Below are 13,145 nucleotides of genomic sequence, written 5' to 3' on the forward strand. Positions count from 1 at the left end.
AGATTTCTGTAAATGAACAAATTAAACAGAGAAGCTAAGCTTTCTAGTATAAGCAGGCAGACTCCCAAAAACTCCATGGAAAGAGAAAACTGTGCAAAAACGCCGCCTGGGTTGCAAATTTATTTTGCACTGAAGTGACCTTCTCTTTTTATTCCATATTTCCATGAACTATTTGAAGCATCTTCTTGGGATTTAGATTTTGTTCTTCAGGCTTCATTTGCCACTTTTAATGACCTAAGATATGTATTTTTAAAGATTTATTTATTTTATTGGAAAGTCAAGGAGAGGAGACAGACAGAAAGATATTTGGTTCACTGATTCAATCCCAAAGTGGCTGCAACAACCAGAGCTGAGCTGAGCTGAAGCCAGGAGCCAGGAGCTTCTTCTGGATCTCCCATATGGGTGCAGGGTCCCAAAGCTTTGGCTGTCCTTGACTGCTTTACCAGGCCACAAACACGGAGCTGTATTGGAAGTGGAGCATCCAGGACATGAATCAGCACCCATATGGGATGTTGGATCATGCATGGCAAGGATTCAGCCACTAGGCTACTGTGCTGGGACCCAAGATATTTCTAATCAGATTAAAATGTGTCTAGATCTCCCCAAATGGGAATTTAGGATTGTTCATTTTTCTGTATGACCCAACATTTTAAGCATCCCAGCACACATCTCTTCGTTTAATGATGTTATGTTAACACAAGGTGGCAGCAGCAGCAGAAGAAAGAGGAGGCTGCCTTCTGCTGAAGTGAAGTTATTGTTTACCGAGCATGCTCAAAGAAAGTTTGGTGCCTCTGTAGTGACAGAACAAAGCAAGTGATAGGACTGGTTGGTGTCAGGAGAAACAGGGCAGATATTTGCCCAACACAGAAACTGGCAGGCAAGGATATATGAAACCCTAGAGCAGGGATTTTTTTTCACAAAGAGTCAATTTTAAGTATTCTGGCTTGTGCAGGCCCTCCAGTCTTGCTGGGGCTATTTTGTGTTACATTCATAGAGAGTTGTGTTTAATGTACAAATAAAGTGGTATAACCGTGCTCTGAGACATGCTGATTTATAAACACAAATATGGTTATGATATCAAGAAAGAGTATTCTTTGATTTTGTTTCTTATTCATTGATGATTCATGAGCTGCAGAAACAATGAGCCAAATTCCGTGCTCTGGCCGTTATTTGCTGTCGTTTGCCCTAGATCAGAGATTTAGAGAGGCATATTGATAAGGCATGTGGAAACAAGCTCTTTTTGTGTCTTGATTGATTTGCCCGTAGGATACAAATAGACAGATGACTCTGGCTTAGAAGGGCTGCCGTCCTTGGGTCAGATTGCATAAGACGTGAAGTCTAAGTAGAGGGTTTAGAGTTTACTAAACCAATCTCCTGTAGGTACATTAGTCACAGCTAAGTTCAGAGAGGTACTCATAGTTGTAAAGTCACAGATGAAGTGGAACAAACCGGGAGAGGAAGAGGAAGACTGTTTGGACCTTGACATTTGACTGAAGTGGGGAAGTAATGATTAGTAAGAACAAGGTGACAGATACTTTTTAATTTGTGAGATTATACTATGGCATCAAATTCTTACAGATGATAGAGCACATTTTTGTTTTATAGTTTGGAAATTTTATCACATATCAATATCAATATTTTAAATATAAGTTGGAAATTGGTCAGTTTAGCAGGATATACTGATTAAAAAAGTTTTTGTTTCTGGTGTAAAATGAGTGATGAAAATATTTTTCACATGTAACTGCTTATATTAATGCTATTCCTAATATTTTTGTTATGGGTAAGATGCAATAGTTGTATGCTGATGGTACTTCAATGATGTTTATTGATTACACTAGTGAAAGTGTTCTTTTTATCCTAGACCCTTCCTTGCCTAGACATTCAACAACAGTTCCAACCGATGGCTTTATTCAATATGGTAGAAGCAGCTATTCGCTCATGAAATTGAAGTTACAATGGCACGAAGCAGACAAATATTGCAAGAGTGTCACATCTCTTATTGCTAGCATTCTGAATCCCTACATTAATGCATTTGCATGGATGCAGTTGCAGCCACATAATGTACCTGTGTGGATTGCTCTGAACAGTAATTTGGTAAGATGCTATCATCACACACAATGTGACCTTGTTGGTTTGAAATATTAAAGTCATATTCTGTTTCTAAATAATTTAGGGGAATACTTTTTAGTTTTTGTGGTAAGACATCCTACAAGATGTTGCTGGTCCTGAAGCTGCAGTGACTACATGCCTGAGAAATGTTTATTGTCACTTTTATGTGTTTGATTACCAAGGAAAGAATTGGTTATCAGTTGCAGAGAATTGGGTGATGTGGGGGATGAAGCCAAGATCGAGTAGTGATAGACTTGCAAAATTATGTCTACCAACAGATTTCTGAAATGCCTTGTCAATTGTCTGCTTTGCATTCATCCATTTAGGTAATGAACCTTGAACTAGGTAGTGAATTTCCTTGGGGGGGGGGAGATTGATACTGTTGGTATGTAATTCAGGGGTAGTACTAGAAAAGTTAAAGGCAAGTACATTTAAAGCATTATGGGAGGAGAGAAAAGGAATTATCTGGGTCAGGGGAGAGAACCAAGAGGGCCTCTTGCAGAAAGCCAAGCTTTATGAACGTTGTTTAGGAAGATAAGACATAGTAAAGAACTAACAAGTTAGGGAGAGAGAGCTTGGTTCGTCAGAGGGGGCAAGTCTGGACAGAAGGTTAGTGTCAGTGCCAGGTGATGTAAAACTTCCAGTGGCATGATGCAGAGACAGAACCTCACCTGTGCCGCATTGTAATGACTTCTGGGATCAAAGTTAGGTGAAGTTCTTATGTTTCTGTTAATTGTGCTTTTTAAAAAACTCATTTGTTATTCATTTTCTCTTTTTGTGTTTTTTTAAAATTTATTTTTAAATTTTGAATAAATGTGTGATTCTTATACATTTTTAATAGAGTAAAATGCAGTTTAAATTCTCACAGATAGGATTATAATTATCTTAGGAGCTAAAATAGGCTTTTGTTTTCTTATGGGAATATTAGACGGTTTTCTACCTTATCAATATTTATAACTAAAACAGTACTACTGTCTCACATACATCTATGGAATTAATTATAAGCATGATTTGTTTGAACATGGCGGAATACTATAAAATTGAGACAACACAGGCTGTTGACTTTGTCAATGGGTCTTTGGTAACTGGCTACCATCAAATGATGCAGCAGTAAGAAGAATAACTATTTACATTTCCTAAAAGCTCTCTGATCAGTGTTATATATCATCTATTTTTTTAACATTACCCTTCACATCTCTTCAATTGTTAAAAAAATGCATTATTTTTGAAGTTATCAACTACGTGAGCATAAATGTCACATAAATGTTTGATTAAACTTAGTAAAAATTTGCATCCCAATGGGATACAGAATCACTTTTAAAAAGTGGCATCCTGCTTTGCCTAACTGAAACATTGCCTAACTAGAAGCCAATAGACTGAGGTGTGTTGCTTACATGCCCACATCAGGTACCTAAGCTATTGATCACTGGTACTATTTTTAATAGAAGGACAATGAGAGGAGATCTGTGTTTCTCTCAGTGGTCCTTCAATTCAAGGAACATTGTTTAATTATTATAAAATATTAATACATAGCAGATCTTATGTCTTACTACTATATATCCTTGTTTTTCAAAATTTGTCTAAAATGTATTCCTGGGGATGTTCAAGAAGTAATAATTTTTGAGGAACCTTTCCTTTACTGAATTTGAATTGGTAGAAATGGTTTGTAAAGTTTTTTTTATTCCCAAGTGTTCAAGATTCCATGTCAAATCACTATACTTTTGGCTTTTCCCTTTGTCCTTTTGATATTTTCTGGCTGTAGCATGGTTGCCTGCTGATGGTTGTTTTTGTTCCTGCAGACCAATGATGAATATGTTTGGACTGATAGATGGAGGGTGAGATACACGAACTGGGCTGCAGATGAGCCCAAGCTGAAGTCAGCGTGTGTTTATTTGGATGTTGATGGTTACTGGAAGACAGCACATTGCAATGAAAGTTTCTATTTTTTCTGCAAAAGATCAGATGGTAAGATTGAGATGCTACAAACCATTGTTTAGTGTTATTAAAAAGGTTATGAATCTTCAGTTAAGGATAAAAGAGAGCTTACTTCTCTATTCAACAAAAGACTGACATGACTATAAGCTTATATACATAAATTAAAATAATTGAAAGAGAGTTGTTGAATTCCAGGAAATTTCTGTTTTTGTTTTTTATGAATATCTGAATGGTTATCACTCAGAGAGAGATGCTTATTATTCAGGAGAGCAGGATCTCATTAAAAAAAAAGAGTGATTTGAAAGGGAGACCTTTTGCTAACTTATAAAGGGGTAGCTTTTTAAAAATTATATTAATTTTTTAGGTATTAATAAACCTAGAGGCTTAATTATTAGTGTGATTGACTGCCATCATAATATAGAACATGTTATAATAAAAATTGATAGGAGAAAACTAGTAATAAAAATAACAGAGCTAAATGATAATCATTAGTATAAGGAGTGGTGATAACAATTTTCTCTGGCCAGTAAAATAGTAGAATACACACTGTATTAATTTAGGGTTGTTTTACTTTAAGTATATTTTTATTAACAGAGATCCCTGCCACTGAACCCCCACAACTGCCTGGCCGGTGTCCTGAGTCAGAGCACACAGCATGGATCCCTTTCCATGGCCATTGTTACTATATCGAATCTTCATACACCAGGAACTGGGGACAAGCTTCTCTGGAATGTCTTCGAATGGGTAAGTATCACATTCGCTGAGAGACAATTTGATGATAATCTATTTTGGAGTTTGACGACTCTAATAGCACCAAATATATAAAAACACAAGAAATGTTAAAAACAGATATTTACTTGTTTATTTTTTTAAAGATTGACTTATTTTTACTGCAAAGGAAAAGCTATACACAGAGAGGAGAGACACAGAGAGAGATCTTCTACTTTCCAGTTGACTTCCCAGAAAGCCTCAGTGGCTAGAGCTGGGCTACTTCGAAGCCAGGAGGCCAGAGCCTTTTCTGGGTCTCCCCCACAAGAATTCAGGGGCCCAAGGTTTTGGTCTGTTTTCTTTTGTTTTCCCAAGCCATCAGCAGGGAGCTGGATCAAAAGTGGAACAGCCAGGACTCAAACTGGCACCCATATGGGAAGCTGGCACTGTAGGCAAAAGGTTGTGGATTGGCATGCTAAGCCACCGTCTGGTCCCAAAATGCATGTTTTTTTTTTTTAAATGACTGATTTTGTCAGTATTGTGAATATCATGCCCTTCAAATGTAATTTCTAACGTTGCATTGTCAATACTCCTGAGAATTCACGTAGCCAACAATCATTTGCTGGAACAGTTCTTTCTTCCTTTGTGCTCTCTATAAGTCATTACTATTTTCATTTTCAATTGTCTAGATTATTGTATTATTTCCTTATCAGAATGCTCGGGTTTTTAAATTGTCCAGAAACATTTTGTCCAGTAACAGAAGAGTATATATGTCTGTTGATTATATCTGTGAAGAAAAAACTCAAATAGACACAATATATGTGAATGCTTTCCTGAAATACAAAATATCAAAAAGAGAATTTGGCAGGGATCATTTGAAAGGCACTTGGATGACTTTCATTGGATGATTTTTCCTATTTGTATTTTGTCCTAAAGCATGGCTTTTCATCCAATAGTGATATGCAAGGCTGAGATTCTCATTTCCTGTGGTCCACTGAAAGTCTGAGATGAAATCTCTCTTGCCAGTTTTCAATTTGACTATTTAGGGATTGTGTTAATAGGTAGATAATGAAAATAATGTAGAAGCTCACAGAATGCATTTCCACGAACTTTTTGAAGAATCCCTTAATTTTCTATACTTTTTATTTCTTTCTCCCAAATTGGACTATTGATAACTCTGAAATAATATTGTCCCTACTAGTAGCTTTTGTATAAAAATCTGTTTTGCTAAATATTGATACAGCCACTAAAGCTCTTTTTAAACTGTTTCCAGGCTTTTATGTTCAAAATACTTGCACCTTTTACAGAAAACATATAGTTAAAATCTTTATGGTTAATTTATTATTTTTTATTTTGTTAATCTCTGTTTTTAATTGGAGTGCTCAATCCATTTATATGCAACATCATTCCTGGTAAGATGGAGTTTATGTCTCTCATTTGGCCATTATTTTCTGTATGTTCATATCTTTTGGTTTGTTGAGTTCTTCTTTACTGTCTTTTGTAATTAGGTAATTTGTAATAATCCCTTTTGGTTTGTTTAACTCTATGGATGGTCCTCATCTTGTGATGGTATTACTTATATATTTTATAGTGGGCTTATTGGGATAATACAACCATCATAAATCAAGGAACATCTGTGTATTACTCAGTTATTCTCTTGATGGTTATGCAAGAGACAGACTATTCTTGTCCACCGATTTACTCCACAAATGCTTTCCATAGTTGGAGCTGAGCCAGGCTGAAGCTGATAGCTGGAAACTCAGTCCAGTTCTTCCACACGGTGGCAGGGGTCCAGTTACTTGAACAATCACCTGCTGCCCTCAGAGTTGAACATTCTAGGATACTGGAATTGGGACTGGAGTCAGGACCTGAATCCAGACACTCTGATCTGGGAGGTAGGAGTTCAATGCAGTGTTAACACTAGATCAATTGCTTACTCTCCAGTAAGTACAAAAATGTTGCTCTTATGTAGTCACAGGATGTGGTTAAGAATCTGCATTTTTAAAAACATATTGATTACTCAATATCATGTCAGTTAATTCCATAATGTTGTAAATGGTTGTTGATATTATGTTGGGGCTTTTAATTTATTGGGATGATATTCTGCCAGCTCTACCTTCAGACCAGAGATGGTCTCCCCAAGAAACCGTTGAATTTATCTGGCAATTAGATGCTGGACTCTATGCTTGGTATATGCTCACAATGAAAGAATCTCAATTGAATTTGATCTGTAATGCTGCAACAAGGTGGAGGAATCCATCATGGGGAGAGGGGATGGGGAGGGGTTGGAGGAATCCCAGAGCCTATGAAACTATGCCACATAATGCAATATAATTAATAAAAAAAGAAACTTTACATATTAAAAATGTATGTTGCCATGGATTTAAAATTTTTGTCATAAATTGGTAGAATGAGTATTCAATATAAGTAGTTTCAATAAAAGTAGTTTTTATCCATTGCACAAATATTTTGAAAAGACTGATGCTATGAAATATATTTAATGAAGGATTATTTAATCAGTTTTCAATCAAGAGAATCATCAAGAGGATAAGCCAGGTCCCAGGAATAATTGATGTGGACGTAGGGTGAAGTACTCATCCTTGAGGTTTACAGTGTCTGAGTTACAATACCACAACTCTGATCTGCCCTCACTGGAATTTCTCTGTAATTTAATTTCCTAATCTATTAGACAGGAGCAATAATACCTATTTAATGAATTTGTTACAATTATCATGAAGTAAGGATGGAAAACTCCAAAAGAAAATGTCAAGTATTAAATGCTTAAGATATGTTTGGTTATTATTACAAGTTACAGATTCTCATTGTAAAATCTAATGCTGACATTTTCATGTGAATTTTGCAGCCTTCAACTGTTCATGGCAATTTTCTCTCTTCTGTGTATACCAAATGCTACTAACACTGCCTGCTTCTGCTGCCTGAGCACACAAGGTGTTCTCTATTACTGTGTTGTCCTCATTATCCTGGTAACAGGCAGGAAGGCCTGCACCTTGTCTTTCTTGCCTGTTGGCTGCATTGATGCCACACTCCAGCCAAACTGAGCCATCTGTATTTCTGAGCAAGCTCAGTTTCCTCAATTTCCTCAACATCTATGAGCATTGTTCTGAGCAAGCTCTATATTTTCCTGTCCTCCCCTCTGCTCGAGGTTGTTTCCTCCATCTGCTTTTCCATTTGTCACCTACAGTTTTTGCTTGACATTTCCGTAACATATTATTACTCCCCTTTTCTCAGTGGTTAGATTTGTCTGTACCTTCAACTTACCATTTTCCATGAACTGTAAAGTTCTTCAGATATATTCCATGTCCTACTCATCTGCGTGTCCTACAGGCCCCAGTTCAGTGTTTATTCATAATGTTTGAAAAGCTGTATTTCCTAGCATAAAGTTCAGCGTCTTATTGTCCAACAATAAAAAAAAAAAAAAAGCTGTATTTCCAGAATAGAAACTAAAATCCTAAGGAGACCGAGTCTTTGCTCTTTGAAATTCTTATCTTTAAGTGAGAAACATTGGGCTGGCTCGTTTTACTCTTATTATTGGTGCTGTTTTAGAATATATTTTTTAGATGCTTAAACATAATCCCATCTTATTTGTCTTTTTGTACTTCACAGGTTCTTCTCTGGTTTCCATTGAAAGTGCATCTGAATCTAGTTTTTTGTCATATCGGGTTGAGCCTCTTAAAAGTAAAACCAATTTTTGGATAGGAATGTTCAGAAATGTTGAAGGTAATTTTCACAGACTATTATTTAATTATACAAATAGTCTAAACTATTGCATGTGAGGTAAAGGTTCAATTTCAGAACCTCTTGACTTAAATCATGGTTAATTAGGAACTAAAATATTCAAATTCATGTTTTATTTGAGATAATAATACATTTATTGACTCACATATGTTGTCCTCAAAGCTGCCCCTTAAAAATATCTTTTATAGTTGTTTATGATTTAAAAAGAGTGTTTTCCATTACATTTTTGTTTTGCTGTAACAAAACTAGGAAATGATAAGCATGAATATCTGTACTAATTAAAAATACATTTTCAACTACAGCTCTATGCTAAACATATTTTGATTGGATTCTTTCCCTTGAACAATTAATCAATTTAACTAGCCTTACCTGGTTGTATATGATTGTTGAGTCTCTAATAAAGCAATCTGCTTAGAAACTATACACAAAGACACGGGGCTTATTTCAAGACGAGTTTTGGTGACTTCTGTTTCTCTTGGCTTTGTTTGATCAGGAAAGTGGTTGTGGGTGAATAACAACGCGGTTTCCTTTGTCAACTGGAACACCGGGGATCCCTCTGGTGAACGAAACGATTGTGTGCTTCTGGATGCATCGTCTGGGTTTTGGAATAATATTCACTGTTCTTCCTACAAGGGCTATATTTGTAAAAGACCAAAAAGTAAGTGAGAAGCTTATAGTATGCTGACAATTTTCACAATCACCATTTCTTTCTTTCAAATGTATGTGATTAGACAAGGATACTTCAGTTTGTGGGGCTGGGAAGAATTGAGACAGAATTTATTTGGGTGCATAAATTTTTGGAATCTATGCACTTGTCTTTGATGATATGGGTTTTCCACCAACTTTCTAAAGACCTTTTGTAGGTAGGTCCTTTGCAAACTTTTCTGTCATTATCAGTGGTAAGCAATTCCAGTCTGCATCCCTGAGTAGCACTCTGCCTAGCTGTCAATGATTTTTATCAGTCGATGCATTAATCATGACATATCCACAGATATGAGATGCTAACCTGCAGGCGGTTGAGCCTTGTTATGTTAGGGGGGAGGAGATGCAGCTGTCTACAGCCTGAAGCCTACTCTGCTGAAGAGTCAGAATTGATGGGGGAGTAAGTTATGTAAGACCCATTCAGTCCTCTCCTGATAGGAATAGGAAACCATGAATTGGAAACCATTGGGTCAATTAGTCATGTCATGTACTTGAGATGTGCCACTGTCTGGACTTGAATGACATTTGTATAGCACTCTACCTTAATAAGAATATTGTCCTTCCTGAGAGAAATTATTAAACACTAGCTTTAAATATATGTGTTGTGCAAGTCTTTAATGTTTTATCTTTAAGTGTATTCTGATACCACATCCTTTGGTACAACATTGGAATCTTACCTTAATCTTCATTCAAATATTTTGCACTATTAAGACTTCAATGGGCCTATTAAAAACCCTAACCTAGAATATTCATTGGTAGACCAGTGGATCAGCGTGTAAGTGGATCAAATGCAACTTGGAGGATTTCATTTTTCAGATCTTTGAATGTGTTCAAAGTTCCGATGGTGCTATAACTTAGATGGATGATAGAAAGAGATACATAATACATAGGTCAATGGATATAGTGTTAAGTGTATATGTTGTATGAGGAGAAAGGGGTAATGCAGTCACTAGCCCAAATTTGGTATATGTTATGTCATATCACCATGAACCAAATAGAAAAAGATTCTGCATAAATCTGAAAGACAGTATTTACTCTTTGTATGCAGTTTTTATTAATATTTAATTATTTTCTTTTCCATTAACAGTTGTTGATCCTACACCTACTCAAAAGGAAGTTACAACAAAAGGTAAAGCCATTATGACGGTGTAAGTTCAGTGTGAGGGATGCAGCTACGCTGTTTGCTTTGAAAGGTGTAAAGATCTCCTGCTCCCCAGACACTCTCGGGGGTTGCTGGGGCTGCCCGGACCTTTGCCATATTACCAGGCTATTCTGCAGGATATTTTTTTGGGGGGAAAACAGCTTTAGAAATCAGATTAGTATCTCCCAAGAAAAGCTCAAGAAGCTTTGTACGTCTTTTTATTTGAAATAACTTTTCTCTTTTAGTTTTTATAAATGACTGGCATTAGGTAGCTAATCTACTCATATTTCACTTATTTTTGTCTGCTAAAAAAAACTCCAGGTGAGATATATAATTTGTCATTCCCTTGCTACATATGAGTGCTATTCATTTACTAATTATAGTCATTAGCTCAAATTTATGTGGTTTTTATTTCCTAAATTTGTCATTTGTTTTGAAGTATAATAATCATTAAGATTATTCTGTTTATTGTTATTTTAAATATTCATTTATTTTACTTGAAAATCAGAGTTAAAGAGAGAGGTAATGAGAGACACAGAGAGAGGTCTTCCATCCACTTGCTCATTCCCTAAATGTCCACAACAGCCAGAGCTGAGCCAATCCAAAGCTAGGAGTAAAGAACTTCTTGTGGGTCTCTTACGTGGGTTCAGGGGCCTTGGGCCATCCTCTGCTGCTTTCCCAGGCCATTAGCAGAGAGCTGGTTGTGAAGTGGAACAGCTGGGACACAAACCTGCTGGTGCTGCAGGGGGAGGATTAGCATGCTGCACCACTGCACTAGCCCCCATTTACCTTCTTATACTGTATGTTTAATTGGCCTTAAATGATTTTGAAATAGCATTATTATTTTGAAAGAAAACGTGTACTTTTTAAAATTTTTCAGCAAGAAACTTGTATTGTCCACCACAGCCTTCAGTCTTATCCCTATCTCCTTCCACTTGTTCACTAATGATTGTGTTTGTTTCTAGCTGACTCCAGGAAGATGGCCCCTTCCAGATCGTCTTCCAGCATGGCAGGAGTCGTGGTTGTTGTGGTCCTTCTGATTCTGGCAGGTGCTGGCTTTGCTGCTTATTTCTTTTATAAGAAAAGGCGCATGCACATACCTCCAGAGAGCACCTTTGAAAACACTCTTTATTTTAACAGCCGGGTAAGCCCAGGAGCCAGTGACACCAAAGACCTCATGGGCAACATTGAACAGAACGAGCATGCAGTCATCTAGTGCCATCAGGGGATTTTTGTAATCTTTAAATTTCATAATATTGTACCTAAAATTTTAATTCTTTAATTCAATGTGATCGTTTCTTTTAAAGTGAGTACTGATTTGTACTGGCTTGTTCTTTTTCTTTGCATAATTGAAAAAAATAATTGCTCATTTTTAGCCTGGCAAGATATTTTCACCAACACAAAAAAGATACAATAACTTTAAATGTTTTAAGAAAAGCATGCTAACATAAAAAAATGATTACACTTCAAAAAAATACTTTGGGTGAATGTACAGCACAATGGCAACATCTAAGTATCATTGATATGTAGCTGTGTTCCCTGCTCATGCAGATCTCTAGGGTTCTAGAAACAACCGATAAGCCTCCTGAAAATAGTGTAAGAAATTCTCAAAGAGGTGGGGCCTCTTTAATTCTGATTCAACAATTAGAATACCATTTTAAAATTAAGTACCAAGAACTTTTGTGGCATAAAAGTTCGTTAAGTTTTTACCACTCATGATATCTAAATATTTAGAAGAATAAGGCAGCTGAGAATCCTTCACACGCAAGTTTGACAAGCTTAATATTGCAAATATGTCTTTGTCCTGTTATATGTATATCAGGAACACAGAGATGTGAAATAAAAATGTAAATTTGCATAACTGAATGTACTTAGATAATGTGAAATAAACATTAAAGACAAGTTCTATTTTTAATAGAATTGCAGTTTGGTGATCTTAGTAACTGTAAATTTGCTTTTAAATGAGATTTATTTATCCATATACATTAGACTTAATCTTAAGCAATGTTGCTGATAAAGAAATTCTTTCAACTCTTCATCTTTTTTTAAAAAAAGGTTTTGATGCTGAAGCACTAGGTGAAAATGATTTTTTTGGCCATAATGACTGATAGAATTTCTCCAGATCTTCCTCTCTAACACTGACTCAACTCAGATTCAACAAGAAAAGTAACTGTTACTAGGAATTTGAGCTCTCACTGTTTTATTCTCTGATCAGCAGTATTTTTGGCTTAAGAATTTTACCTTAAGCCTTGTGTGCTCTCATCTGGTTAGTTCCTTGCTTGGAACGTACTGTAATAAACTTTGCCTTACTATGCCTCTTCGGTCTCTCTCAACTCATTACTCTTTTGGTGAAATAGTATTATAGCATGATAGCACAGCAAATTGAGCCATGGCCAATGACATGAGCTTCTTGGTTGATCCGCTTCCACTTTTGCTCCTTGCAGATGCACTAGGAAAATAGCAGAATGTGGCCCAAGTACTTGGGCTCCTGATGCATGTAGGTGATCAAGATGGAGTTCAGAGTTCTTCTGGCTTTGACCCAGTCCGGCCCAGGCCATAGTGGGCATCTGGAATGAGCCAGCAGATGAAACACTGGTTCTCTCCTCCCCTACCCTTTCAAACAAACAGCTATTATGTTTAATGTTACCTAAGATTTAAGCACATGTATTTTGTAGGTTTCACATAACCATACAGAACCTCTAGCACCTCCTTTTACTCACTTAAGGGATTGATTGGCCATGCAGAAATGTTCTTTAGCTACAAGTCACTGGACAGGACTCTGGGTGGCACCAAG

At 36.4% G+C, this 13,145-nt stretch overlaps 1 protein-coding gene across 1 annotated transcript in view; it reads left to right on the forward strand.

Moving 5' to 3' along the window:
- Positions 1-12,667, forward strand: part of MRC1 (mannose receptor C-type 1) — a 77,283-nt gene extending 64,616 nt beyond the window's left edge. The window contains exons 24-30 of the mRNA XM_040967981.1: positions 1,862-2,094; positions 3,909-4,074; positions 4,639-4,788; positions 8,377-8,490; positions 9,002-9,166; positions 10,298-10,339; positions 11,317-12,667. Coding sequence (XP_040823915.1) covers positions 1,862-2,094; positions 3,909-4,074; positions 4,639-4,788; positions 8,377-8,490; positions 9,002-9,166; positions 10,298-10,339; positions 11,317-11,567 — 1,121 coding nt within the window. The 3' untranslated portion in view covers positions 11,568-12,667. The remainder of the gene's footprint in view (positions 1-1,861; positions 2,095-3,908; positions 4,075-4,638; positions 4,789-8,376; positions 8,491-9,001; positions 9,167-10,297; positions 10,340-11,316) is intronic.
- The last annotated feature ends 478 nt before the right edge of the window (positions 12,668-13,145 follow it).

Source organism: Ochotona curzoniae, unplaced genomic scaffold (genome assembly GCF_017591425.1).
Source record: "Ochotona curzoniae isolate NIBS_2020 unplaced genomic scaffold, NIBS_Ocur_1.0 scaffold_4683, whole genome shotgun sequence".
Classification (NCBI taxonomy): domain Eukaryota; kingdom Metazoa; phylum Chordata; class Mammalia; order Lagomorpha; family Ochotonidae; genus Ochotona; species Ochotona curzoniae.